This window comes from Fringilla coelebs, assembly GCF_963513975.1.
Source record: "Fringilla coelebs genome assembly, chromosome: 10".
Classification (NCBI taxonomy): domain Eukaryota; kingdom Metazoa; phylum Chordata; class Aves; order Passeriformes; family Fringillidae; genus Fringilla; species Fringilla coelebs.
Window position 1 is genome coordinate 23,897,314 of NC_140036.1, and position 26,783 is coordinate 23,924,096.

Below are 26,783 nucleotides of genomic sequence, written 5' to 3' on the forward strand. Positions count from 1 at the left end.
TGCATCTGGATCAAATATTGGCAGAGGAAACTTAGTAGCTGCAAACGTGTCAAGTTTACAAACTCGCTCGGGGTAAGTTGTAGCTACTGCTCCAGTGAAACGGGGGCACAGAAATCCCTGGGAAATGAACTCTGCTGCATTATCCACAGAAAGGGGCTGGAAGCTTCATTTCCATCTAATAATTCCCATTTTTGCCAGTGGATCCATTGTAAATCCTGTATTTACCCTGGTGGTCTGGTATGCCCCAAAGCTGAGGAAGACTTTTCCTTAAGTTGTCATTAAAATGTCAATACTTTCAATTTTAAATTTCTATAAAGCACTAAAAGCTGCTCTTACTAGAAAAGGGCCAATTTTTGGGAAACTTTAAATGGCAGTTATTGGTAAATGTGTTCCAGGAGTTTTGTAATTTGATGGGGAGGCAGGTGAAGGTCAGACTCCTGTCAGCAGTACAGTCCATGGGTTTGATTTCATTCCTGGAGTGGCAGTTTGCACTTCAAGTGCTGCTTCTTCTTGAACTCTGAATTTAAGTGCATCAAATAGATGAAAACCAACAGATGTTCTTACTCTCAGTATTGTGAATTATTGTCAAAAGCTCCCTTATTTTCTGCTCCTGTAGTTTTCCCCTTAAGGTTTTCCTCATGTGTTGGGTAATTTGTGATTAGAGCTTGAGGGTTTTTATTATTTGAAATGTAATTCTTGCTGTTTCCCAGATATTTGTACAATATTCTCTACACACTAGTTTAAAGACATGATTAAGTAAGTTTGGGATGATGGTGCATTATTATTAACGTCACAACACTAAGTTTCATTTCTTTTTCAAATTCACTTTGTAACAGCTGAGAGTAACTTCAGTGAACTGTAAATTAATAGAGAATAATGTGGAATACGAGAAGAGCCTTCATTGGGTGCTTCTCTGGGCCTGCCCACCCTCCCAGGGCGGAATTCCTTCCCAAAATCCCACCCAGCCCTGCCCCGTGTCCTGGCACGACCTGAAAACCTCCCAGCTGTCTTCGGCAGCCAAGGCAGATAAAGGAGCTTCAAAGGAAAAACGAAATAATTTAAATTTCCCTGGTCAGCAGCTGGCACGAGCTGCGGTTCCGTGTCTCCCGTTTTCCACCTTCAGGGTGAATTTTTCCGCGGGTTGTGGAGAGGAATGAGGTTGAGATGCCGGACACAGAGCGGGGATGAACGCGCGGCGTCAGCTCCGCGTCCCTCCTGCCCCGGAGCGGGGTCAGCTCCGCTCTTCCATCCCCTCCGTGTCCCTCCTGCCCCGGAGCGGGGTCAGTTCCCCTTTTCCACTCCCTGAGCCCCGCAGCGATTCTGCCGCTGGCACCGAGGGACCCTCCCCGCTGAGCTCCGCCACCGCAGCGCCACAAACCGCGCTCCTGCCCGCCGAGGGAGCGACCCCGCGGCCCCGGCCCTGCTCTCCCTCCGTCCCTTCCCTCAGTTCCGCCGCTGCTCTCCCTCCCTCCCCTCCCTCGGCTCCGCCCGTTCCCGCCCCCGCTCCCGCCATTGCCGTTCGAGCGCCGCGGAGTTACCGAGCGAGGCGGCGAGAGCGGCTCCATCACCGAGCGGAGCTCCCGGAGCGGCTCCATCGCCGAGCGGAGCTCCCCGGAGCAGCTCCATCGCCCGGAGCGGCTCCATCGCCGAGCGGAGCTCCCAGAGCGGCTCCATCGCCGAGCGGAGCTCACCGGAGCAGCTCCATCGCCGGGCGAGCTGCTCAGGAGGGGCCCGGAGCGGCTCCATCGCCGGGCGGAGCTCCCCGGAGCGGCTCCATCGCCGGGAGGAGCTCCCAGAGCGGCTCCATCGCCGAGCGGAGCTCCCGGAGCGGCTCCATCACCGAGCAGAGCTCCCGGAGCGGCTCCATCGCCCGGCGGAGCTCCCGGAGCGGCTCCATCACCGAGCGGAGCTCCCAGAGCGGCTCCATCGCCCGGCGGAGCTCCCAGAGCGGTTCCATCACCGAGCGGAGCTCCCAGAGCGGCTCCATCGCCCGGCGGAGCTCCCCGGAGGGTCCATGCGGGTGCTGAGGGTCCCCGCAGCCTGAGGAGCCCGGCCCGGTGACCGGGACACCGCGGGGTCGGGGCCGCTTTTCTCGTGTTTCAGCTCGTTCCTTTCGCTGTGACTCGCAGGTTCCGGTGCGGATCCCAGTCCCAGCCCATCGATGCCCGTGTCCGCAGCTGCCGGGGCCGGGTCGAGGTGTGCTCCTCGCTCTGGCCCCACCGCCCGGGGCTGTGCGGTACAGAACAGGTAAATGCTCGTGGCCAGAAGCTCTGACAGAGTTAAAGGGATGGAGAGTTGGTCTGGCAATGGAATCGAAAGGTAGAGGGGGCTATAGAATCATGACATACACTGAGGGTGTTGGAAGGGACCCACAAGGATCCAAACTCCTGGCCCTGGGTTCTTGAAGTTCGGTGTTAACATTCCCAGCACGGGTTCCCATTGTAAACGTCTGGGTTGAAGTGAGGCCTGTGCCAGCCTGAAAATGTTACTCCTGGTGGGAGAAAATTTCCGTAGCTCTGAGGTTGTTTAGAAATTCTAGTTCTGGCTTTTACCACACTGCTACTGTTTCCCACTGTAACCAGTATCTAGTGGCAGACTGCTGCTTTTCCCTGGTTTTTAAGGGTCGGCTGTGGATGATATGGAAATGGCTGGGTGAATGCTCTGAGTACAGTTTGGGATTGGGGTTTTGAGCTTGGTTCCTCCACCCAAGTGCCGAGGCAGGGAATTCCCGCTCGGATGTGTGTTCTGTGTGTGTGTTCCGGCTGGAGGAGGAGCTCCCCTGTCCGGGCTGCTGTGGCAGCTCCTGGGTGCTCGCACAGCCCCTGCGGGCCGGACCAGCCGCAGGCTCCCCTGGCCGCTATCGAGAGGCGCCGGCAGGAGAAGGGGCCGCGATGTGCGGGGCACGGCCCCGGCAGCCACTGAGCATTTCCTGCCCGCGGGAGCGGCTGCGCTGCGGACACGCCGTCCGTGACCTGCAGAGCCCGAGAGAGCCTGGGAGGCTTCGGGCGCTCCGGGGCAGCCGAGGGATCCGTCCCGCTCCGAGGGGCTGCGGCAGCAGGGACCCGGTGCCAGAGCGCCCTGCAGGGTGACAGGGGAGCTGTGCTGCAGAATTCTAAGGAACTTGGTGATAGCCTGGAGCACAGGAGAGCGGCTCTGCTGAGGTACTGGGTAAACTCGACAGCCACACTAAATATGATCCCCTCATGGAGGAGGTGGAAAAACTGAAGCTGGAAGAGAGTGAGCTAAAGGAGCTGCACTCGGCTCTTCAGGAGGAGGAGTCCCTGCAGCTTCTCCTGGAGAAGATGAACGGGCTGCAGCTCTACATGGTCAGACTGAGGCAACTCCCAGAGCCTGAACCTGTGGAGATCCATCTGGGATGCAGAAGGTGCTGCAGGACACGTGGTCTGCAACTGGAACCGGGCAGGTGCACAAGATGCACACCCCAAAGCTACACCTGGCTCACAAAAGCCAACAGCAGCATCTGCACTCGGGGCTGCTGTTAGTGAACCACAGGCTCTTCTGCTGATCCTGATTTCACTTGTGTCATTATGGCACAAGGAGCTCTCATCTGGCACCATCCCAGCTCTCTGGCCCATCTCTGGGAATTCCTGCTGTGGATTTATCAGGATTCCTGCACCCACCTGCAGGCCAGAGCAGAGGAACTGTCCACTCCTCTGGGCTGCCACCGGAGCTGTGCAGGAGAACCCTTCCTGACCACTTGGATTAGGCTCGTGCTGCAATCCAGCATCATTTTCAGTTTCTACTTTAAAGCTGGATTGTTAAAGCTCTACACTTGTTCTGTTTCTGTGTCCTTCCTTTTCTGTATTGCCTGGATTGCCTCTGAACTAAGTCCTGATCCACTTCAGGTGAGGAGAGGTGAGCTCTGCCTTGATCCAGAACTGAGGAATTCGGTCCTTAACATCCTCCTGGAATTCTCTGCAAATATCAGGGGCATTGCTGAGCTTCTCCCATAACTCTTGGCAGTTTTGCATTATAGTAAATTACACTGATTCCTCAAATTGCTGTCTGTGCCCTGGCTGCTGCCCCTGCCCAACCTGATGCATTCTCTCTTTTCATCAATTTACATCTCCCTTTCCTCAATTTTTACATGACATTCAAAAACTGCAATTTATTGATGCTGGGTTTATATGAACAATATCAAATTTTTACATTTATTTAGAATTTACAAAACAAAACAAAGTCTATGATACAAAACGAGATCAGACAAAATAAACAACAGCCATGATCTGGAATTGCTTCCTCCCTATCTCTGCGTTACACCGCACGCAGCAAGACCAAGTTCCTCCAGTCCTTTCACAGCCAGGATTTTGGGGTTGGTGGCCACACTTTTGGTGGTGTTCTGGGTTTTATAAATCCCAATTAATCTGTCTGCAATCTCAAACATGTTGTTCCGCAGGCTGATGATGATGAACTGAGCGTTTTTGGTTTGTTCCTGAAACAGAAGGGATTTGTGTTAGTGCCCAGCATTCCCAAAATCCTTCTATCCTGGTGTGGCACCCAAAGCCACGTTTAAAACTGCATCTGCACGCAGGGAACTTCCAAGTGCTGCTCTAATCTGAAGTAGCTGTCCCTAATCTGTCAGTTAATAATAACTCTGAATGTTCAATTACCTGAAGTGGAGCCGTGCAAGGGGTTTGCTTTGATTAAATATGCTGAGGGCGGAAGTTTTAAAGGCATGAAAAAAAATAATTACTACTAATTAAGATATAGATCAAAGACACTGATGAGAAGGACATGGAAGTGTAAATCCAAGGAACCTTGGGAAATCACGAGCTTGGATCCACAGAGACATCAGTAACAGCTAAAGTTGTGTATTCTGCCAGCAGCTGATGGTTTTGGGGGAAGCCTCTGTGTTCCAGAGGGAGCAGCCCAGACCTTAAATCTGCCTGTGAGTGTGTGGCCACTCTGTCCCTTCTGGAGGAGGAGGGCACACCCAGGAAGCTGAGCCATGAGAACTTACATAGATGTAAAATGCCACGATGGAGACGTTCTTGAAGTCGAGGGCGGCGTCGATCTCGTCCATGAAGTACAGCGGGGTGGGTTTGTAGTGGTGCAGGGCAAACACCAGCGCCAGCGAGCTCAGCGTCTTCTCTCCTCCTGACAGGTTGAAGATTTTCTTCCAGCTCTTCTTGGGAGGCCGGACACTGGAACAGAGCAAGAGCTGGGGCTGTCAGGAATGCTGTCAGGAATGCTGACAGCCTGTTACCTGATGGCTAACACGGGGCTGTGCCTCACTGCCTTCCCCAGCTGAACTCCCAGCTCTTGGATTTATCCTGGGAGCATTCCTGCCATCATTCCCTAGGCAGAATGAAGTGGCCTGGGAATAAAGAAGTGCTGGGAAATGAGTTCAAAGCTTTCCAACTGCTTTAGTTCCTGATTTCTCCAGGAGAAAGAAATGAATGTGAGAGCTAAAAACTTGTGGTTTCTGCCACTATTAGCCCACATTGAGCCTTTCTTGGTTCACTGATGATCAGTGAGCATTTACTTTAAAAACAGGTTAAAAGAAGGACTATGATGATTAAAAATTAATGGAATATAAAGTAATTTAAAAACCTGAACATGATTCCCTCTGAGAAGGGATCCAGACTGTCCACAAGCTCCAGCTCAGCATCCCCTCCCAGCGTGAGCATCTGGTAGTTCTCCTTCAGCTTGTTGGTGATAACATTAAATCCTGCCATGAATTCGTTCAGCCTCTGTTTCCTCAGCTCTTCAAAGGCCTCTCTGAATCTGTCCCTCTCGCTGGTGATGTTGTCCAGTTCCTCCACGTGCTTCAGGTACAGCTCTTCCTGCAGGGGAAAACAACCAAACCCAAGAGCACTTAGAGCAGCTGCAGTTTAGAGTTTAAACCTAAACACTTTTCCTACCATTTGAACATTCCTTTTCCCCAGCTTGACTAACAGCCCTGAAACAAAACCCCCAAATTGTCTCTCTTTTCCCATCTCTGCTGCTGAGGGAAAACAAAAAACCAAACCTGTGTCAAAATAAAAAATACTTCCTCTGTTGAATGGTTCACTATTACTGATGTGAGGAGGGAAAAACCCGGGTACTGTGTGTCCGTTGTGGCTGTGAAGACTTGACTGTTAAATAAACATTCCCAGGAGAATCATGGCATTACTTAGGTTGGAAAAGACTTCTACATCACCCGGGAAGTTGTTGTCATTTGACACTGATGGTGTGGGGAACAAAAGGCACAGGGAAGCTCCCAGAAACAACTTTCACCTTGGCTAAGGATGAGCTGCTAACGACAGGAAGTGGCAAGGAAGCTCCCAAGGAAGGAGGGGGATCAGGCCCCGTTCCCCTGGAATGCCGAGGGCAGGGCTGTCCCCCCGGGGCTGTACCTTGCTCCTGTACTCGGCGATGGCGCGCAGGTTGGGGCGGAGCTGGTGGCGCTGTGCCTCCAGCAGCGCGATTTTCTTGCTGAGCACGTCGGGCTCCTGCAGCGCCTCCAGCTCCTCCTCGCTCAGCACCCGCAGCTGCTCGGGGGCCTGGCCCTCGATGGCGTGCAGGGACAGCTTGGAGATCTGCAGGGCAAACACAGCGAGTGGGAGGTTTAACAGACACCTGGAGCTGTTTCTAAAGGAGTTTTTTCTGGGTTAGTACAGGGAAGCTTCTCATCTCCAAACGCTCCAAGATTCTTCCCACATGTCCCTTTAGAATAGGGAGTGAAAAAGAGAATAAACTCCCTTTATGCCATTATCCTGCTCCTGCATATACAGCAATAAGCATCTGAAGAGGAGTTTTCTCCCAAGTCCTCTGTTTCCTAAGGGGATGTTGATTGGTTCATCCTGTGACATCCACAGAGAAGCTGTGGCTGCCCCTGGATCCCTGGAAGTGCCCAAGGCCAGGACAGGGCTTGGAGCAACCTGGGACAGTGGAAAGTGTCCCTGAGGGACATCCTCATCTGGATGAGCTTTGAGGTCCCTCCCAACCAAACCAACCCACAATTCTCTGATTTAAGTTTTTGGAATGAAACCATTTCCTACCTCTTTCTGCCAGTATTTAACCTTTCCCTGGTGGGTGGAAATGTGGCTGTCAATTTGTTCAATTTTCAGCTTGATGCTCAGAGCTTCGCTTTGAAGGGCATGTTCAGCATCCTGAATAGTTTTCATCTCCTGGAGTAAATTCTTCTGCTCCTCCTGCACTGCTGGCAAAGCTTCCTGAATGGAAAAATGGCAAATGCCCCCCAAAAGGACATTAATCAATTACCTACAAAAATGCTGCCCCTTTTTTTTGGTGAAAAGTCTGTTTTCACTTAATTTATTCACAGCTGTGGATGGAAACAAATAAATATTCTTGGATTTATAACTGATCCTGAAGTCTGGAATGACTGAGAAAATGCTGCAGTTTGTATTTTCATTCCAGATCTGGATCAAACGGGTCCTGTGCTCATTTTCTAGAGTGATTAGCTAATTAGAGTAAGACATCAAATCTTAGATTTTTTTGTAAGCATTTCAGCCATCCTGGTTTTCCCTCTCTCACAGAAATCTAGATGGGAAACTAAAACCCCACAGAACTGGAAAAGTTTTATGTTAAAGCAACTTTTAAACCCAGCAATTTCTTTGGGGAGACCTGGTGCAAGTTTTTTCCCAAACTGGGTCAGGATAAATTTCCAGGTGAGTATAAAAAATGAAAATACACCATTGCCACGGCCTGGCTGCTCTGCAGAGAGAATGGGATATCAGTGGGACACAGGGAGGATTTTACTCCTCTCCCTGACTTCCCTGGAGCCCAGAGGGGTCCCAGGACTCACCTCAGCCTGCTTGCACTCGTTCATCACCTCGGTGGCTTTTTCCTCCAGCGTTGTCATCTCTTCTGTCAGTTTCTTAATTTCCTTCTCATTTTCTTCCATCTCCTTCTCCGTGCGCTGCAGAGCCTCCTCGGATTTCTTCAGGTTCCTGCCCAGGGACAGGGAGCTTTGTGCACCTCACAGAAAATAATCCAGGAGCACAATCTCACTGGCAACAAGGAGGAAGTGCTGGTTTAGGCACCAACTCCCACGCTCCAGAGGGATCCAAGGAAAACAAAGTTGTCTTCCTCAGCAGCCAGACCTCACTAAATGACTTCGTTTCTTCTTTCAGAGTTTGGAATCTCTATGGAGTGGTGAGCTCCCATAAAAAATAGATCCCATTTTATTTCCTGACAGAGCTCCTAATAAAATCAGGCCCTTCAGATTTCAACTGCTCCAGCACGTCCAATCAAGCGCTATTTTGGACTTTATCCTGAATATGGCAGTTTAGGCAATATTAAAGAAATAATTCAGGCAAATACTAGAGAAATGCTGATTAAATGTGACTTTTAAACTATTAGAAACTACAAAATTTGACTTCCCTTTCCCTCCCTGAGCCCCACATAGCACAGGCACTGAGTGAGTGCAGCTCCAGCCTGAGGCTCCCCGTGCTGTACCTGTCTGCAGTCTTGGCTGCCACCTGGGCCTTGGTGATGGCTGAGGAACATTCATCCATTTCCTTGTCAATCTTATCAATTTTGTCCTGCTGAGCCTTCAGTTTCTGGTTGTTGGTGTCCATGATGAGCTGGTGCAGCCGTTTCACCTCCTCCTCCATCTTCGCAGCCTTCTGAGCCACGCGCTCATAATCTGTGTGTGGAGAGGGGAGTCAGGGCCCTGTGCCAGCCTGCCCTGCTCATGGGCAGCTGCTGAAGGGATACAGTGATGGAAGGGATTTCAGATGGATCTCTGCTCCTCTACTGAGAAGTGCACATATTCTCCATGCTGTGATAAATGATCAGTTTAACTGTGACAAACTTCAAAACCCACCCACTTCTTTCTGCCACTGCTCTACCAAAGCTCTCCTGCCACAAAACCCACTCAACGTGGATTACTTAATGTACACAGGGTACTTAAATACATGAGGTGGCACATTAGAACTTACAAAGCTCATTCTTTGCATTTAATTAATGGGAAGATGCTCAAAAGGTAAATTTTAAGAACTGGCCACCAGCATTTCCCAGGAGCTGGTATGAATGTGTGGTTCCTGCCCCTCCTGAACAGCATCACTGCACAAAAGGGATGTGTTCCCACAAACAATACAGGGATTTATTTTAAAGACTCATGGAGAGCCTGGTTAGAGCTGGCAAAAACCTTCACTTGCTTTTTATATCATTCCCTCCTCATTAACAATTCTTATCCCTAATTAAACTAAGTTTCCCTATGAATGTATGATAAAACCACAAAAATCTAAGCAAAGAAACAAAATACTGAAATTCATGTTTACTTTAGCTTGACTAAAATATGAACTTGAGCAGTTACAAAGAAAAGGGGTTTTACTTTCTGATCTCTAGAAACATCTTAGAAAAACGAGGTCCCAAACCAAGACAGGGAAGTGAAGCACAAACCCAAGCCCATTCCTTCCTCTGTTGCTAAAAGAGATCACTACATCTTTTATCTCAAATCCCCTCTCTGCAAAATGTACCTTTTTTATAACCATTAAGGACTTTTTCCAACTCCTTCTGTTTGGTTTTGTCTGGAGCAGCAGCGGCGACGTTGGCTTCGAGTTCCTTGATTTGATTTTTGAGATCGATTTCTTGCTCAGAAAATCCCTGCAGAGAACACAAAACTGGGCTGGAATCTTGTCCTTGGAGACTCCCTGAGAGCAGCCAGGCCTGTGTGGGGCTGAGGCTGGGAGGTGCTCAGGGGTTCTCACCTGGATGCTCGCTGTGTATTTCTCCGAGGTGTTCCTCATCACCCGGACGTCCTGCTGCAGTTTCCTTATGTCTTCCTCAAGCTGGGATTTCTCCTCCTCGCACTGCACGGCTCTTTTGGAATCCCTCTGCAGCTGGGATTCCATCTTGCTGATCTACACACAATGACAGGATTATTTACTGATGTCACCATGACAAAACCAAGGGCTCATTCCTGTGCTCATAAAACACAGGACAAAGTGGAGTAAAAATTTCAGCTTGGGGAGTCTGAGTGCTGGGAACATCAGCTGTGCCAATGAGAAACAAGAGGAGCAGCTCCAGATTAAAACCTCAATGGAATTCAGAAGGAAAAGCAAAGTGCATCTTGCTCTGCCACAATGGTGTCCAAGCTATCCACGGGAGCACTGAGAGACTGAATTCAATAATGGGCTGGGCTGTGAACAAACACAGAATCCCTGAGGCTGGAAAAGCCCTCCAGGAGCGCAGAGTCCACCCTGTGCCTGGTCACCACCTTGTCCCCCACCCTGAGTGCCACCTCCAGGGATGGGGACTCCAAACCTCCCTGGGCAGCCCCTGCCACTAACAACTCTTTTATCCCTGATGCACTTCAAAGCATTCTAACCTCTGCTAACATTGGGAATTTTGTCTTTGTAACCCTTTCTGATTATCTTCCATCCCAAAATGCTCCTGCTCGTGGTGCTTTGAAAGGCACATGTGTCAGAACTGCCCAAATGAAGGAATTCTGCTGGAATTCCATTTCCACTATGTACTCACCTCTTCTTCTGAGATATCCATCACGACTGAGGAGCCCATTCTGCCCTTCATGACTTTTCCTCCCCCACCAGTCATGGTTCCTACAGAAAAAGGGATGAAAAGAGCTCAGAGAACTCCTTGGGCTGTGGTATCACCCACAAAGTGCTTCCAGTGGAGCTCCAGCTGGGGCTGCAGTACCTGACACCTCGATGATTTCTCCTCGCAGGGTTACCACCCTCCACCTTTTCTCCTTTTGGAATGCTATTCTGGTGGCTTCTTCCAGGTTTTTGGCCACCAGAGTGTCCCTGAGAGCGAAGTAGAAGGGCAGACGAAACTTGGGGTCCTCCACCTTCACCAGGTCAAAGAGCCGTGGCACGTTCTCAGGAGTTGGGATTTGCTGCATTTTATTTTCCCACACAGCCATCTACATCCACAGAGGAAATCAAGGAATCAATCTTTGGGATAAATCTTGAGGTCATCCTGTTATTCTATGGCATGTTAAGGCTTTAAAAGAAATGTAATTAATTAGACTGCAATTAACAGTAAAATGGTTTCCTTTCTCAAGGGTGGGACTCACCTTGTCCAGGGCTATAAAGGTGGCAACTCCAATCCCTCCAGCCTTCAGGAAGTTCACACAGGCCTGGGCAGTGTCAATGGTGTCCACAACAATGTGGTCCAAGGCTCCACATGAGGAGGAAATGGCCACGTCATACTTGTCATCGATGGCTCCCAGGTCTCCCTGAGGATGGAGGGACAAGGGGCAAACACTGATTAGTGACACCTGAGCTGCTCTTTGAGTTCTGTCCCAGTAAATCCATGAATGCACTTCTTAAAATCTGAATAAACTGATTTTTTCTGAGGCAGAGATAATTCTCCTTGGACAAAAAACTGCAGAATACAAAACCAGCACTTTTACCATTACACTGATGTGCACCAGGAATGAAAAACTCAGCTCTGAATTTTCAGAACTTTAAACCAACACTGCTTGGAAAGAACTGAAAAATGTTTGATTTTACAGCAAGTCCATGGGATTTACAGCTCTGCTGTCCAAACTCCTAATGCCAGGGAGGTAAGGGATCCCTCTCCAAACTCCTGATGCCAGGGAAGTGAGGGATCCCTCTCCAAACTCCTAATGCCAGGGAAGTGAGGGATCCCTCTCCAAACTCCTGATGCCAGGGAAGTGAGGGATCCCTCTCCAAACTCCTGATGCCAGGGAAGTGAGGGATCCCTCTCCAAACTCCTAATGCCAGGGCAGTGAGGCATCCCACACTTCATCACAGGAACACCACTCAGCTCCTCCAAAGGTCAACACTAGAATTCTAACAGCCTTCCAACACTTACCAGCCTTCCATAGAGGCCAGGAATATTCCCACATTTCTTCTGCTGGAGCAGAGCCTCGAGCACTTTTCCTCGGCTGCGACTCTGCGCTAAAGAACTTTTGGCTTCCTCGACTTTTCGGCGCAGGTTTCGCACGAGATCCTTGGTCGTGGATTCTTCCCTTCCCAGCTTCTCCAGAGCATTCTCTTTCTGGGGGTTCAAAGACATCGGCTCAGCCTCCCAAAATCTACTGGATTCAGGGAACCTTCAATATATGGCTTTGTTCTTTGGGGAATGATTGAGGAGCAAGAAATTAATTCAAAGAATGGTTTGGGTTGGGAGGGACGTTAAAGCTCCCCCAGTGTCACCCTGCCATGGCAGGGACACCTCCCACTGTCCCAGGTGCTCCAACCCCAGTGTCCAGCCTGGCCTTGGGCACTGCCAGGGATCCAGGGACAGCCACAGCTGCTCTGGGAACATGTGCCAGGGCCTCAGCACCCTGAAGGTGGCTCAGGAATGCAGCCACGTCTCAGTGTCACACTAAATCTGCTCCCTTGCAGGGATATGTAGGATTTAAGTTAAGTCAACACTGGCTTAACAAGGGAAGTCTGAAATCCAGAATTTGCTCCACCAGCAAAGTGAGTATTAGAAAACAGCTTTTCAGTGATGTTTTAGAGGACATGGTTTATTTTCACCATGATTATTGCCAAAGAGAAGAGTGAACCTTTGGTTTGTGCGTGACTCAAAATGAAATGGGAAAGTCAAGTCTCACCTCCCTGAGCTGCTGCTCAGCCTGGGGCAATTTCCCAGCGATGTCTTTGATGGCAGCTTTCCTTTCCTTCAGGGTGTTGGAGGTGCTGTCCAGGGCCTCCTGGGCCTCGCTGAGCCGGGCCAGGGCAGAGTTGTACTTGCTCAGGTAGAGCTCCAGCTCTGACTGTGCTATCTCCATGTTGGAGCGGGTCTCGATCACCTCCTTGCTGAACTCCATCAGCTCCTTCTCCTTGGCCTGCAGGAACACCAGGGACAGCTCAGCCCCTCAGCTGGGCACAGGGAACAGGACATGGGATGGGGTGTCCCAGCCCTGCCAGCAGGAAACGCTTCTGCTCTCTGGGAGAAGCAGCCATTCTTCATTAATCAACATCAATGGCTGGGGCTTCATTAATGAGGCTTTTCCTAATTATGAAGAATGTCAGGGAGTCATCACAGAGCATTTCCATACAAGCTTTGGACGGTTTTCTCAAAAGTGGGTGGAGCCCTACACATTGAGCTAAATTACAGCTCAAATCCATGGAGAATCCACCTTTTCAAGGACAGAAATTAACCCAGCAAATTTACAGGACAAATTTCCAGCCTCCAGGCACTGAACAAGACCACCAATAACCAAATGTTAAAGTTCATTAATGCACAGACAGTGTTGGAAAGGCTGGGAACAGATAATTCCAGAATCTTTATTTGTTTAAGCAACACCATTGGCTTAAATGTTTTGGTGGCAGAAAATCAGAGTGTATTATTTATATAAAATCTAGGAATGAGCTACTTGATGGTGTTTGAGCACTCAAAAAGCCAAGGGTTTAGCCGTAATTTTTAAGATTAATTTCCCACCGAGGCTCCTCTGAACTACCACAAGGAGCAGTGGAACTGTCAATAAATGGCATTTTACAAGTGCCTCCTGCTGGTTTCCTTCAGAAGAGGGGAGTTACAGCAGGTGGGTGATTCCTGCCTGTTCAAACCTCTTTTTCCTTCTGGATTCCCTTGGTCTCCTCCTGCAGGCTGGCCAGGATCTGCCTGAGCTTGGCCTCCTCCTTGTCCTTGTCCTTTGCCAGCAGCTCCCTCTTGGCCGTGGCGTCCTCGATGGCCTTGGCACTCGTGGAGGGGATGTTCTTCAGCTCCTCCACCTGCACAGGAAAGGACCTTGAGCCTCCTCTGCCACTGGACAGGAATTCCTGAATCCCTCCTGCATCCAAAGGCAGCCCAAAGCTCTCAGTGACCAAGGGGATGACACAGCTCCATGAATTAACTCCACTCATGGAGTGATCCCTGCACTGAGCGATTAGCAAATGAAACCTCGGGCTGATTTAATTGCTTCAAATATCTAATTAAAACAATTCCAACCCCATTTCCCACCTTCTTTGTGCCCTTTCCATTTTCTCCACTGTACTTGTCCAAGCCAACCCAGCTGATCCAACCCCTTACCTTTTCCTTGTCCTTTTGAAGCTGCTTCTCCAGTTTTTTAGCCTTGCTCTTGGCATGTTTGAGTTTCTCCCTCACTTTCACATCCTGCAAATCCAACTGATTGAATTTTTCTTTATTTTGCTCTATGAACTTTGTAATTTTATTGGATTTCCTGAAGGAAAAAAAGAAAAAAAAAAATTTCATATAGTATAAAAATAAGGCTTATGAAGGTTGCTTTTAATAAGTCAACTTGGAGAATTTCAGCTGGTATTACTCAGGTTTTGTGATTAACAACATCCAATATTCACGATATTCCCAGTATTTTCCCTGGGAAAATGATGTTCCATCAGAAAAAGATCAACTACTGAAGCAATAGTAAATATATTTAAAGAAATTTTCATTTTTTTAATTGACAGAATTAGTAATTCCTATCTCTCCCCAGTATTCCCTGAGGATGAGCAGGTCAATATTGCAGCTGGATTGGGAATCAGAACCCAGGCAAAGAAATTTTAAGAAACACAATTTATGCATAAATGATTCATGAGAAAACCAGGGGAAAGTTCCCAAATCCATGTCCCTAAGCATTAGGGTTGTAAATCCAAAAAGCACTTACTAATTTTTTTTCTGTATAGTCAATATAAAGAATTATTTTAAATCTATTAAAAAGATCAGACATTTGTTGTATTTGTGAACCAACCCAGAACCAAATCAAACCTATGTGAATTTGCTTTAATTTATTTTTGTGCATTTAATTTATTTTTGTGCATTAATTTAAATGCTTCTTTGTGTATTTAGAAGCGACTCTGGTCATCAGATAATTTAATTTTTTGGTGGGAAACATGTAAAACACAGTACTACACATCCCTAAAGTACTCACTTTTCAAGTTCTTTCAAAGCTTTATTCTTGGTTTTTGTTTCCTCTGCAAGTTTACTGCTTTTCTCATTAATACTTTTAGTTTCTTCATTAATTTTCTCCTTCTGCATTTCCAGGTCAGTTATTCGTTTCTTTAGGTCATGGCTAGGAAAATAAAACAATAAATCCTCACTTTTCTCCATCTTCAAAATGAATCTCTAGTTCCAATTCTCAGTGTAACAACAGAATTATGTAAAATATCAAAAATTAACAATAATTTGGAGTTAGAAGTGGAAAATATTTTTAATTAGAGATACTGAAGCAAAGTTTAACAGCAGCCCCACCACATTGAAGCCAGCCCAAACCCTGAGAATTACTTACATGTAATATTGACACATCTGGTTCTTTTCCTTAAATATTTGGTTTTCCAAGCAAAGGAACTCAATGGCTTTATTCTTGTCCTCTTCCAAGGCATCTTTTTCTTTCTCCACCAGTTTAACTCGATTTAACTGGAGAAAACAGAGGGGCAGAGCTGAGGCAGGGCCAGCACTACAGAAGGAAACCACGAGGAGAAAATTCCAAACCCTTTGTAGGACTTTAATCCTCTGGAAAAATGGTATCAGGAATTACCTCTGCAAGGCAATTTTATGGTGATTTCCTTTATCTCAGCTTTCTGACTGGCCATTTTTAATTTAATTCCTACAACTACAGGTGACGTTTATTTTTAAAACAAGTCTGCTACAGGATTTACCATGGACACATCAAGGAAAACAAACGGATTTTATTTAGAGCTCAGTCCTTTTAGCAGTCAATACATCAATAAAATTCTACAAAAGCAGGATTTTTAGGGGCAGCAGTGATGCCTTGTGCAGGCTGCCCTAGAGCAGAGGCTGGGCAGAGCCCCAGAATAAAGCAGGGATTTATCCAAAGGATCTCCTCCATGGATCCACCTGGGGCAGCACCAGAGCCCAGCCAGGGCTGCACCCAAGATGAACCAAAATGGCCCCAAAATCCCCGAGCGCTGCCGGGGTCTCTCCCTGGGATCAGCTCTGCTCCATTTGCACCTTGCAGTTCATTGTCCCATCCCAGCTTCAGCCCCTGCAGTCCCACCCTGCTTGTTTTTCTCTCTCCAGCCCAGGGGGTTTGTGCTCCTGGCCTGAGATTTGGCTCATTTGTCCTTGGTGCCCAGCTGGAGCAGGAATTGTTTTGTGTCCCTGCTCTGTGCACAGAGCTCAGCATCCCCTGATGTGAAGCTCAGACCCACACACTAAAGCAACACAGAATGTGAAACATAGAAAAGCCAAAACCTGAGGCACGAGCAGTAATTCTGTGTATTTTGAATTCCCCACAGGGCAGTGTGCAGAAATGCTGGGATTTGTTTGGGATGCACAGAATCACCGGGCTGGAAGAGACCTTCAACATCATCGAGTCCAGCCCAGCCCCAGCACCTGAACTCAACCCTGGCACCCAGTGCCACATCCAGGCTGTGTTAAACACACCCAGGGATGGGGATTCCACCACCTCCCATTCCAGAACTTTATCACTCTTTCTGTAAGATATCCAACCTGAATTTCCCTTGGTGCAGCTTAAGACTGTGTGCTCTGGTTGTGTCAGAGCTGCCTGGAGAAAGAGCCCAGCCCCAGCTGAGCACAGGCACCTTTCAGGAGTCACAGAGTGACGAGGTCAGCCCTGAGTGTCTCCCAGCAGGTCCCAGGCTGGCTGCAGCCCCAGCAGCCCCTCTCACCTTCTCCCCGCGGCGCTCGTTGAGCAGCTCCACCCTGCGGCACAGGGTGTGGATGGGCGCCTTGAGCCGCGCCGAGCCGATCAGATCCTCCAGGTACTCCAGCATCCCCTCATCGTGCTCTGTCTGCCCCTTGGGCTTCATCATGGCAATCTGCTCCACCTCCCCCTTAGGAAACAAAAGTTGAGTGGGTCTTTTCTTAGTTTGTTTTTTTTTCTGGGATGGGAAAAGTATTCTGAAAAAAAAAAATCTATGGAATGAGTATGAGATGTTATTAAAAAAGAATAAAATAAGGCAGCAAGTAAAATTACTCAAACTGGAATATCACAGAATCGTTAAGGTTGGAAAAGATCTCCAAGTCCAACCTTCACACTTATTTGGAAAAACAAAGATCAGAATGAAGAGAAATTTCCTCTCCAAGGTGAAGTGGAGTCACCCTTCAGGTTTGACTGCTCCTTCATTCTCTAAAGATTCAAAATGTGTTTCCACAACCTAAAAAAAGAAGAAGAGAATAAAGCAGGCCCTTGGCAAGAGAGTGTAATCAGGATTGAAGTCCCTGAAGGGTCTCTTTAGAAACAGAAAGGCCATAAAATCCTGGCTGATGGATGAACTGGAATTGGAATTAATTTAATTGAGGCTTCCTTGGTGGAGAAAGAAAAGGATTCTTTAGGTATGAGGGCTCCTTTGTGTAATTTCCCTTTATGTACCACATTAATTTTAAATGATTTAAATAATGATTTAAATAATGATTTAAATAATGATTTAAATAAATGATTTAAATAATTTTAATTTTCAAAAATGAGATTTAGAATGGATTAAACAGAGCCAGTGACAAGGACAGTTTGTGTTACTGACGAGACAAAAAACCCCAACCCAACTCTTATTTTTATTTCTTGCACCTCAAAAAGCAAAACTCAGTTTGTGAATAACTGCTGCTGGATTGCATAAAATCCCAGTTACCCATTTGCTCCCGACACAAAAGTGTGGATTCTCTCCCCACAACTGCCTGTCAGCTCTTGGGGGAGGAAACTGTGCAACCTCCCCAATGACTCTGGGATTGTCAGAAGTCTTTCTCCTTCTGGCATTCCAGCATTTCCTCTGTTTACATCCATCCACGAGCAAACAATCACAGGAAAGATTGAACTCAGCGCTGATCAGGACTGAGAGGGTTCCACACTGGGTTCACAGCCCTCACAGTCAGTGCTGGAAATCACAAACCCACCTTGGAGTTAACAGGGAAAAATGGCAATTATGGACAAGCAAGGAATGAATCAAATTTTTATTATTTGGCTAAATAGAATTAACCACCTCTAAGAAAGATGATGGTGCAGTTGTGGGGTTTCTCTGTAGCTCACTAATGTGAGTTCTTGAATTATTTTCTTATTGAGGGCAAAAATAAGTATATTTATACATTATTAATTAAACAGTAAGAGTATTAAGTATTATAATATTTATACCATTAATATATAAAGAAATCTGTTTAGTTCAGCACAGATTTAAGAAAAAAAAAAGGTCTCCAGAAAAGAAATTAAAGGTTTCCTTGAATTGATAAAAGAGAGTAAAAAGGTTGTACCTGCTCTTCTTGACAATGATTAACAGAGCAAACAGATTTTACAACTGCTAAAACTCCATTTATGTGTTTTCTAATTACCAGTGCTCATTACTTGATCCCTTATTTGAAGTGTGAATTTAAAAGCCCCAAACCGCCTTGCTCTCCATGAATGTTGAGCTGCCCCGAGGTTGTGAAAGTGAAAGCAAGGCGGGGCAGGCAGACATTTGTGCAGCACGGAGGGAAGGAGCTCCGGGAGCTCCCCAGAGCTGGCACCCCCAGCTTTGCCAAGGCTCCAGCAGAACCCCTGGAATTCTGCAATTCCTCCCCTCAGTTGTCCTGCTGTGGCTCAGGGATTCAGGACAGGGAGCAATGTGTAAAACAGAAAGGAAGTGCAGGCTCTGCTCAGACAATCAAAATGGATGTCAACACCCAGCCATGGGCGATGCCAACAAAGAACCAAACGTCCACACGAGGGAAGAAATCCCTGGGGAAAAAAACCAGCCTTGGATCTGTGCTGGAGAAGCTCCAGGGTGCCTGAACTGTGACCTTCCAGTGCCTGAAGGAGCTGCAGGGAAGATGGAGAGACTGTTTGTAAGGGCTGCAGGGACAGGACACAGGGAGTGGCAGGGATGGATGCAGATTGGGCAGGAATTGTTCCCTGGCAGTGCCCAAGGCCAGGCTGGACACTGGGGCTGGGAGCACAGTGGAAGGTGTCCCTGTCCAGGCTGGGGTGGGGCTGGATGGGATTTAAGGGCCGTTCCCACACTTCCATTGCCACCAAGCCCTTTGGAAAGATTCTACTCAGTGCAAGAGCTCTCAATGGAATTACAAACCCAATTCCAGCTTCTGCAGTGCGTGCAGCTTCCACATCCTGTGGATCCACATGGCCAACTGCAGCTCTGCCCCATGCACACACACCCCAGCAGCAGCTGAGCTCCCACAGAATTCCCCAGGGAACAACCACTGGGAATCCCACACCACCACCTTATCTAGGGAAACATGTCCAAGCCAACAGCTGAGCCCTGGGGCGCATCAGGACAAACCTGCCTGGAGATCAGGCTGGAAAACAAGGGAAGAGCCCTCCTCAGCTGGAAGTGGCTGCTCTGGTAAAAAACATGAGGAATAAATTCCTGCAATTTGGAATCTGTGTTTCTTTGCATAGCCAAATAATTCACAGCTCTGATGTTTAAGATACTTCCTCAATTTAAGAATTTAATTTTCTATTGTACCTAAGTAAAGAGGAAAAGTTTAAAAGAAGTTTCGGGACTGGTAACACCAGCAGCACGTTCCAGCACCGGTTTAAAATTCTGAATTTCCCACAACAACTGCATTCTCTAAGAGCAGGAACACAGCTGATCCTCTCAGCACAGCTCTAACCTGAGCTTTTCTGGCACATATGCATTGGAATTTTTAGCAAGGTTTTCTAAGTGCCTGATAAAGGAAAGGTTTGACTTACTCATGAGGCTTTTCCTGCAATTGTGGCCTAGACACAAGATCCTACAGAGGTAACTGCTATTTGCTATGTTCCAGAACATTCCCTGTGGGACTGGGTCCTGTTCCCCAAAGCTATGAAGTGTGAATGGCACAAAGTGCTGATGCCAGCAGGGGTCTCAGCCCCCAGAGGTGTGACTGCCATTGTGGGGCACTGGGATAGTGCTGAAGGGGAATGAGGCAGTTTTGGGATCCAGCCACCACATCCCATCCTAAAATTCTGCTCTGGAAGACACAGGGATGGCAAAAAGCCTCTGGCATTGAAAAATTACTGACAGCAAGCTGAGAACTCTTCATGAGGAGCAAACACCAGGTTTTGGGTTGGAAGGGGCCCTAAGGGACATTTCTCACTATCCCAGGGTGCCTTGGGCACTGCCAGGGATCCAGGGGCAGCCACAGCTGCTCTGGGAATCCCATCCCAGCCCCTCCCAGGCAAGAATTCCTCCCCAAAATCCTGCCCAGCCCTGCCCCAGGCAGGATGAGCTGTTTCTGGAGAACAGGAAGATGTTGGTTTTTATGGATTATTGCTTGCTCTCCTCAGCCCTGAGTATTTGGGATAAAGCTTTGGGAAGGCAGCACCTTGAACCCCCTGAGTTGTGTCTGAACTGTCACTGCAGCTTTCCCAGAGCTCTCTGTCAATGTCCCACAGAATAATTACGGCACCAAGGAGGTAAAAACAGCTTTCCAGGACTCTGGAGTCTCAATTTCTGCTGTCTTAAGCTCAGCTTCAAACAGCTGAGACCCTTGGGATAGGTTGGAATTCAGAAGCTGGGAATGCACCATGCCCTGGGCAGGAGCTCAGGGCACTTTGGCTGGGTTTTGAGGGCAGTTTTGTGGTGCACTTGTGCTGCTTTAGGTTTTGGGTTTGTTTTTTTTTTTTAAAGGAACTCTCCACCACTACTCAGAGATGGTGACATCTGACTGAAGTGAAAATCACAGTTGTGCTCAGAAGAAATGGCTTTACAGAAAATATTTCCTGGAAAATGCAACACTGTGGATCAGGAAAACCTTCCCTGGTTGGGGACAGGTCAAAATAAATACATTTGTTTCAAAATCCCATGAAACCACCAGAAAACTTAATGTATGACAACTGTGACTATGACACTTTGTATTTTTAGGAATATTTAGTATTTTTAAAACAATTTTTTGAAATTCAGAACAATATTGTAGTAATTTAACTGTGGCAGCAGCATATTTTTATAATAGCAAAGCTTTTAAGGCTTTCTGAACCCCCATAAAAGGAAGTTTTCTTATTGAGACCAAAATCTTTTGAGTCTCAGCAAATTTTACTGTAATCCAACCATAACACCTGTTCCAGCAGAATTCCAATTGTCCTGTAAATTAATATTTAACAATAATTATACCTTAGTATTTTAACTTCTCAATATGTGCAATTTGCTTTCTAAATTGAGTATTACATAAATTACTTTGCAATTTTTATGGTATTACATAAATGAAGTGGAATTAATAGCTGAATGCAGTGATTAGCACCCAATTTAATTTATCAAGCATCACAAGATTAAGGGATATTTGGGATGAAATAGTACTAAAAATGGATGGGTAATTAAAATTTAATGTAAGCAGTGTAAAAACCACCTTGACTTGCACTTTTGTGGAGGTTTAGAGCAGCCAGAGCTAAAATCTGCTATTTGTTTGTCCAAATGTAAAAAACCCATCTTAATTCAATTTCACCCCAATTTCAATCATTTTTTGACCTTTTTACCATGGAATTGAGACAAAAGTGACCCAGCACAGGGCAAACCTCTCTCAATAAAAGTCAAGTTCTATTTGACTCTGTTTTCCAGAGCACAGCAATGTTTCACTTCTCTCAAACACCGAGGCAAATGCAGATGAAGAGATTTTGCAAGAGCTTCTCCAGGAGCTGAAAACTCCTCAGCATCACAAGGAGCAAAGGCAGAGTGACACAGGATTTGCTCAAAGGAAAAATCCCATTAAAACATCCGGAATGTTTCTGATAAAGCTCAGTTTCTAGAGATTTAAAAGAGAAATCCCAAGTGTAACTCCTGCATTTCCTTTGTTCTTTACCCAGTCCTGCACACAGAACAGAACCAGCACTAGTACAGTTACTGCTCCCGAGTTCAGCTTTTGGCTCTTTCAGTTCCACCTGTCTGACACAACCTGCAACTGCAGCAACAGCCAAGGGGAGGAACATTTAGAGGAAAAACAGCCTGGATGTTGTGGAATTTTGTTTTCTCACTACATTTTTATTTCCTGGCTGGTTTGTGCCATCAATTTCTTGATATCAAGGCACCAAAAGTGCATTTTTCTCTTCAGGCAGCAAAATAAGACAAGTGTCTCTCTGTCTGCAGCTTCCTCTGATTTTACCCTCTCTCCCAGATTTCAATTTTTTAATTTTTCTTTTATGTGCTCACATTTGGCCTTGGGTTTTTCCCCCCACTTGACCACAATGATAGCTCTCATTTTTAAGCAGGACTACAGTAAAGAATGGCAAAAATCAGTCCTAAATTTTTGTGTCTAAGTTATTTCTTTTACCTCATCTCACAAAGCTTTGCCCATGAACTGCAATCCTGCACCCATGGATTTTGGAATATGCATGGAGAGAGCCAATATTCCCATAACCTCATTGTCCTCCTGCTCTAACACAGCTCTGGGAAGTTACAACAAATTGTTTTGAGATTTTTTTTTTCCTGTAATTCCATGTTATTGTTGCTATCATTTAATGCTTGCACTTTTACACTTCAATTTTACCACATGGTGAATATACAGGGAGGAAAAAGGCACCAAAACCTCCCTTCCAGGAAAAGTCAGTGGGAAATAAAGTCAAATACAAAATAAAAGTACTTATAAAAATCTGCAATGTCACCACTGGCCAGAGAGGAGGAAAATCTCAGGTTGAGCCTTTATGCAACATTCAGTTGTGTGCACAAAACAACAACTCTGCATTCTGGAAATCAGTTTACAAGTTTTAAGGATATTGCTGTGTTTAATATTAGAGCACAAAGTGAGTGCAAATCCAGAGTCACTTTGGGCTTTAAATCAGGAATTGGCAAACCCAACCTGCAATGTTTGATTTGTTATTGGGGTGTTCTAAAGAAAATATTCAATTATCACTTATTTTCTCCTCCCATTTTTGCATGTTTTTCTGCAGAATTTCCTACAAGAACAGCCCTCTCTTCATGCTGGCAGCAGAGATATTTTATAGTCCCATTTATAACCCCATGTAGAGCCTCAGCTGCAGTGTCCCATCAGGAGCACAGACCTCAACAATTGGGAATTTCTGGTTTATCTCAAAGGAGAAGAAAATCTCTCCCTCGTTTCCTCCCCATTCCCCTGGAAGTGACTCCCACATTGTTTCCACACAGGAGCAGGTGAAAAACCTGACAGAATTTCCTTCCTGGCAGCCTCATCTTGCCACAGAATAAAACTGAGCTCCAAAATACAAAATACACCAAATAAAACCAGTTAGAAAATAAACCAAATAAAATCCCTGCAGTTGTTTAGACCTAAGATGACAGAAGAATATTTTCATTAAGAAAATCAAATATATTCTAGTGAAATCACTCTAATTAGGACAAAATTGACTTAAAACAATTCTAATTTGTTTGTAAGATTCTGAAATCAATTAAAGTTGCCATGAATGCAGAATGAATTCTGCAATATTGATGTGCAAGGGGGCTGCTGGGGGTTACCTGGGCAGCTCCACTTTGCTTTTCCACCCTTTTTGGTGACTCTGCTTCTCACCCTGCCCATGCCAGAGGTGGCCACAGATCCCAAACATTCCCCCCTGCACTTCCAAGCCTGCCCAGGGCTCCCAGTGCTCTCATCATTCCTCAGAGGGAAGCACAAAAGGCTGAGGTGTCTGAGCCCTTCAGAGGAGTCACTGCAGAGCAGCACAAACACCCTGAGTTTGTCAGCCTGGCCAGAGCAGCGCTCCAAGGCTTTCAGTCACAGCTAAATTATTTTATTTGTTGTTCTTTACACATCTCCCAGCTCCTGCAAGGTGTGGAAGACAAAAAAGCAGCAGCAATATGCCAGATTTTCCCCCAAACTCTCTTTTTTTTTTTAAGTGACAAGATGCACTTTTTCCTGTTGCAGTTTCAGGCTGTGGCAGGCTCATTAAAAATGCAACATATTTGTGATTATTTTAAATAATAATTATTATTATAATGCAAAATAATTATCTGTTCCTGAAGTACTAAAAGCACAGAGAATTTTATTAAAAACATGCACTATGGAGTGTTGGAGTTAAGGATCCCAGAAGTGACAAACTCCTCCTGTTCTGTGCTGGCAACATCCCATTGGAACCAGAAGAATTCTGAAACCAAATTTATTTCAATTTGCAAGTTCAGGCTCAGAATTTGTAATTTTTCTCAAACTACTCAATTACTCTCACATTTTGTGTTTTCCCACAGGTTGTTTTTTTTTTGTGATTTTACTCACAGAAGTCAGCAGCAGTTTGATTTGAATATTTTCAGTTTGGCATCAGCAATATCAACTCAGCTTTTAAATTTTATCCTAAAAAGCACCAAAATCAGCAGAAAAACACTGCAAAATAGGGGGTGAAAGGGGGAAAAGGAAGCAAAAAAACCTGAAGCAGTCTTCTAAAAAGCAAATATTTTCCATTGAGTAATGGCAATTATGTGAGCAAGATAAAATCAAAGCTCTGAAGGTGTTGGTACTACATGTAGGACATGTTCTCCTACAACATTTTCTTTAGTACTGACAGCAAATGTTCTGTCACACACCCAAACCAGCCCTTGGTAATCCTTCATTAATATTTTTCTCCAAAATCCAGAGCACAAATGAAATATTTTAATTACACTCTATCTATGCAGTAAAAAAATCAGAGATTTATAACTTAATTTAAATGAGAAATACTTGGTTAAACTTAATTAAACTCTTAGTTTTGCTGCTAAAAAAAAAAAAGAGCAAAAGCCAAGTAAACCTGTTACTTATCCCTTCAATTTTAAATTATTTGGAAAACATTAGGGGGGAAAAATGCAATCCTTATGATAACAATCCACAGCCTTAGATGGTTTTATTTCCTTCTAACTAGAAATTTTAGGATTTGGGGGTTGAAGTTCTGCTGTCACTCTGTGGAAAATATTGCCACATTTCCCAAGTGGAAATACTGAATTTTGGACCGTCACACCAGTGGATTTCACTTTAAAAAGGCAAAGAGAAAGGCCCTGCCCTGTCAGAAAGGCTAAAAAAGGCAGAAAATCTTAGTGCAGCTTCTGAGACAAAGCCTGGTGTGATGAAATATGAAAATGATGGTGGGAAAGTTCTGGTTTATGGTTAATACTTGCTCTAGTTCCCTTTATTTCCCTTTGTAGGGTGGAAGGCCTGAAATTCCAGCTTTTAGGAAAATAGGGATGCTCCCCTCATTGAAACAATTCATGGAGAAGAAAACAAATCCCATTTGGGGAGAAAAAAAATAAAATAAATGAAGCTATCCATATTCTCTTCCAAATGTTCCCCTGCCCTGCTCCCAATGTTCTCTAACTGAGCTTTGGGGTGTCTGGCCCAGCATTCCCTCCCTGCTTCATCTTTCACTTTACATTTCTCCCTTCTGGAAATTTTGGCAAAAAGAGATTGCAGAACAACTGTATTTAAAAAAAAAAAAAAAGGATGTATTTACTCCAAGTTGTTTTCTTGGAGGTGCTTCTTGCTCTATCCTGAAGCAGAAAATACAGGAATAAAGTGTTGGAGGAAATAATTAATTGGCATGGAGACTTGCAAACAGAGATATCCTCTTTTTGTGGGTGTAGCTGTAAAAAAGGACTGCACAGAAAGCCTGGAGGAAGTGAAGCAAGCACAGCCACCCAGCTACAAGTTCTTTAAATATTTTGGTTTTTTAGAGGGGAACTGGAAGCTCCTTTGACAGAAGCAGGCCTAAAATAAACTCTATTAAACATTTCAGACCTTGGGAAGCTCCCACTGATCACTGATTTCTAGGCCAGAGCAGATTTGGGACTTATTAGTAATTACAGGTAATGGCAGAAATAGTTATTTAATGGAAATAATATTTAAATACTTGTAGCTTAATTTACATTTTAATTGTCTGGCATATTGCAAAATTGTCATTATTTAAAAACTAGGGGGAAAAAAAATGTTGTTCCCTTCAGCCTGACTTCAAAACAGCAAACAGATGCAAGCAAGCCTCAGAATCTGAAGGTCAAACATGAATATAAATGATATCATATTGACAAATTGTGATTAATTTTACAGTATGGGCTGTGAACTGTAATTGGTTATAAACGTTGGTTAAAACGATTTCTGGAGCTGGTAAACAAGTGTAAACAACAAACACAACTCAGGGGATTTTTGTTGCACTTATTTTATGCACAGTTCATTTTCCCACTCTCATTTCTCAGTAAAACCGTGGCTCTGTGAGGGCAGCAGGCAACAGTAGATGAAACAATTAAACAATTCAGATTTCAATTAGTACTGATGGAGTTCAGAGGTAGAGCCCCCCCAGCTGCTGAGTCTCTGCCACGCTGAAGCAGCACAATAATATTGGGGTTGAAGGTTTCTTTGACACTCCAATATTTACGTGCTGCTAGGGCGGAACGAGCACGAGTCCTGCAGGCAGAACACAAAATTCCCTCCTGGAAAAAGGGACAGAGGATCCCCCAGTGCTTCTGAGCCTTCAATTCCTACAGCAGCAGATAATGATTTGCACCCTGAGCAGAGCATGCAAACCATGATGTGCTGCTACAGCACTTCAAGGCCTCCAAGGCAACTTTTCCAACCTGCATTTTTTTGAGTTTGAACTGGAAATACAAATTTCAGATGGGTGTTACTCATACACCAACCTGTAAAATTAAGAACCTGTTATGATCCAGGTCAATCCCATGGCTTCGGAGGAGCATCCCAACATCTCTGAATGTCTTTTTCTTGCCATTGATGTAGTAGGTGGAGGAATTGTCTCTATAGGCAGTTCTAGAGACACAGAATTTGCTGTCAGGAATGACTTCGTAATCGTCTCCTTCCTGCTTTGAGGAAACACAAAGCCAGAGAAACAATTACTGTGGATGGGAATTTACCTCCTATTTCACAATTAGCCAGATAAGTTTCATCATGAGATGTTTTTATCATGGACTGAGTTGTAGAAGTGGGAGCTGTCTTAAAATTGCATCTCTCTCTCAAAAAAAGAGAAAAACAACATCAAAAAATCGTTTGAGAAGTGGACAAAAAAACCCCTGAATTGTCTTCCTCTGGTGCCTTTCCCCCCTCTGAGT

General features: G+C 45.7%; 1 protein-coding gene across 1 annotated transcript in view; it reads right to left on the reverse strand.

Moving 5' to 3' along the window:
- Positions 1 to 1,649: 1,649 nt before the first annotated feature.
- SMC4 (structural maintenance of chromosomes 4) overlaps positions 1,650 to 26,783 on the reverse strand; it is a 29,346-nt gene continuing 4,212 nt past the window's right edge. The window contains exons 5-24 of the mRNA XM_084211927.1: positions 26,358 to 26,534; positions 16,518 to 16,682; positions 15,155 to 15,282; positions 14,798 to 14,938; positions 13,942 to 14,092; positions 13,479 to 13,643; positions 12,521 to 12,754; positions 11,773 to 11,958; positions 11,009 to 11,170; positions 10,630 to 10,855; positions 10,453 to 10,532; positions 9,681 to 9,833; positions 9,450 to 9,576; positions 8,425 to 8,614; positions 7,772 to 7,916; positions 7,005 to 7,178; positions 6,360 to 6,542; positions 5,575 to 5,807; positions 4,982 to 5,165; positions 1,650 to 4,453 (exon numbers count right to left, since the gene is read on the reverse strand). Of these exons, the coding sequence (XP_084068053.1) occupies positions 4,265 to 4,453; positions 4,982 to 5,165; positions 5,575 to 5,807; positions 6,360 to 6,542; positions 7,005 to 7,178; positions 7,772 to 7,916; positions 8,425 to 8,614; positions 9,450 to 9,576; positions 9,681 to 9,833; positions 10,453 to 10,532; positions 10,630 to 10,855; positions 11,009 to 11,170; positions 11,773 to 11,958; positions 12,521 to 12,754; positions 13,479 to 13,643; positions 13,942 to 14,092; positions 14,798 to 14,938; positions 15,155 to 15,282; positions 16,518 to 16,682; positions 26,358 to 26,534 (3,393 nt within the window). The 3' untranslated portion in view covers positions 1,650 to 4,264. The remainder of the gene's footprint in view (positions 4,454 to 4,981; positions 5,166 to 5,574; positions 5,808 to 6,359; positions 6,543 to 7,004; positions 7,179 to 7,771; positions 7,917 to 8,424; positions 8,615 to 9,449; positions 9,577 to 9,680; positions 9,834 to 10,452; positions 10,533 to 10,629; positions 10,856 to 11,008; positions 11,171 to 11,772; positions 11,959 to 12,520; positions 12,755 to 13,478; positions 13,644 to 13,941; positions 14,093 to 14,797; positions 14,939 to 15,154; positions 15,283 to 16,517; positions 16,683 to 26,357; positions 26,535 to 26,783) is intronic.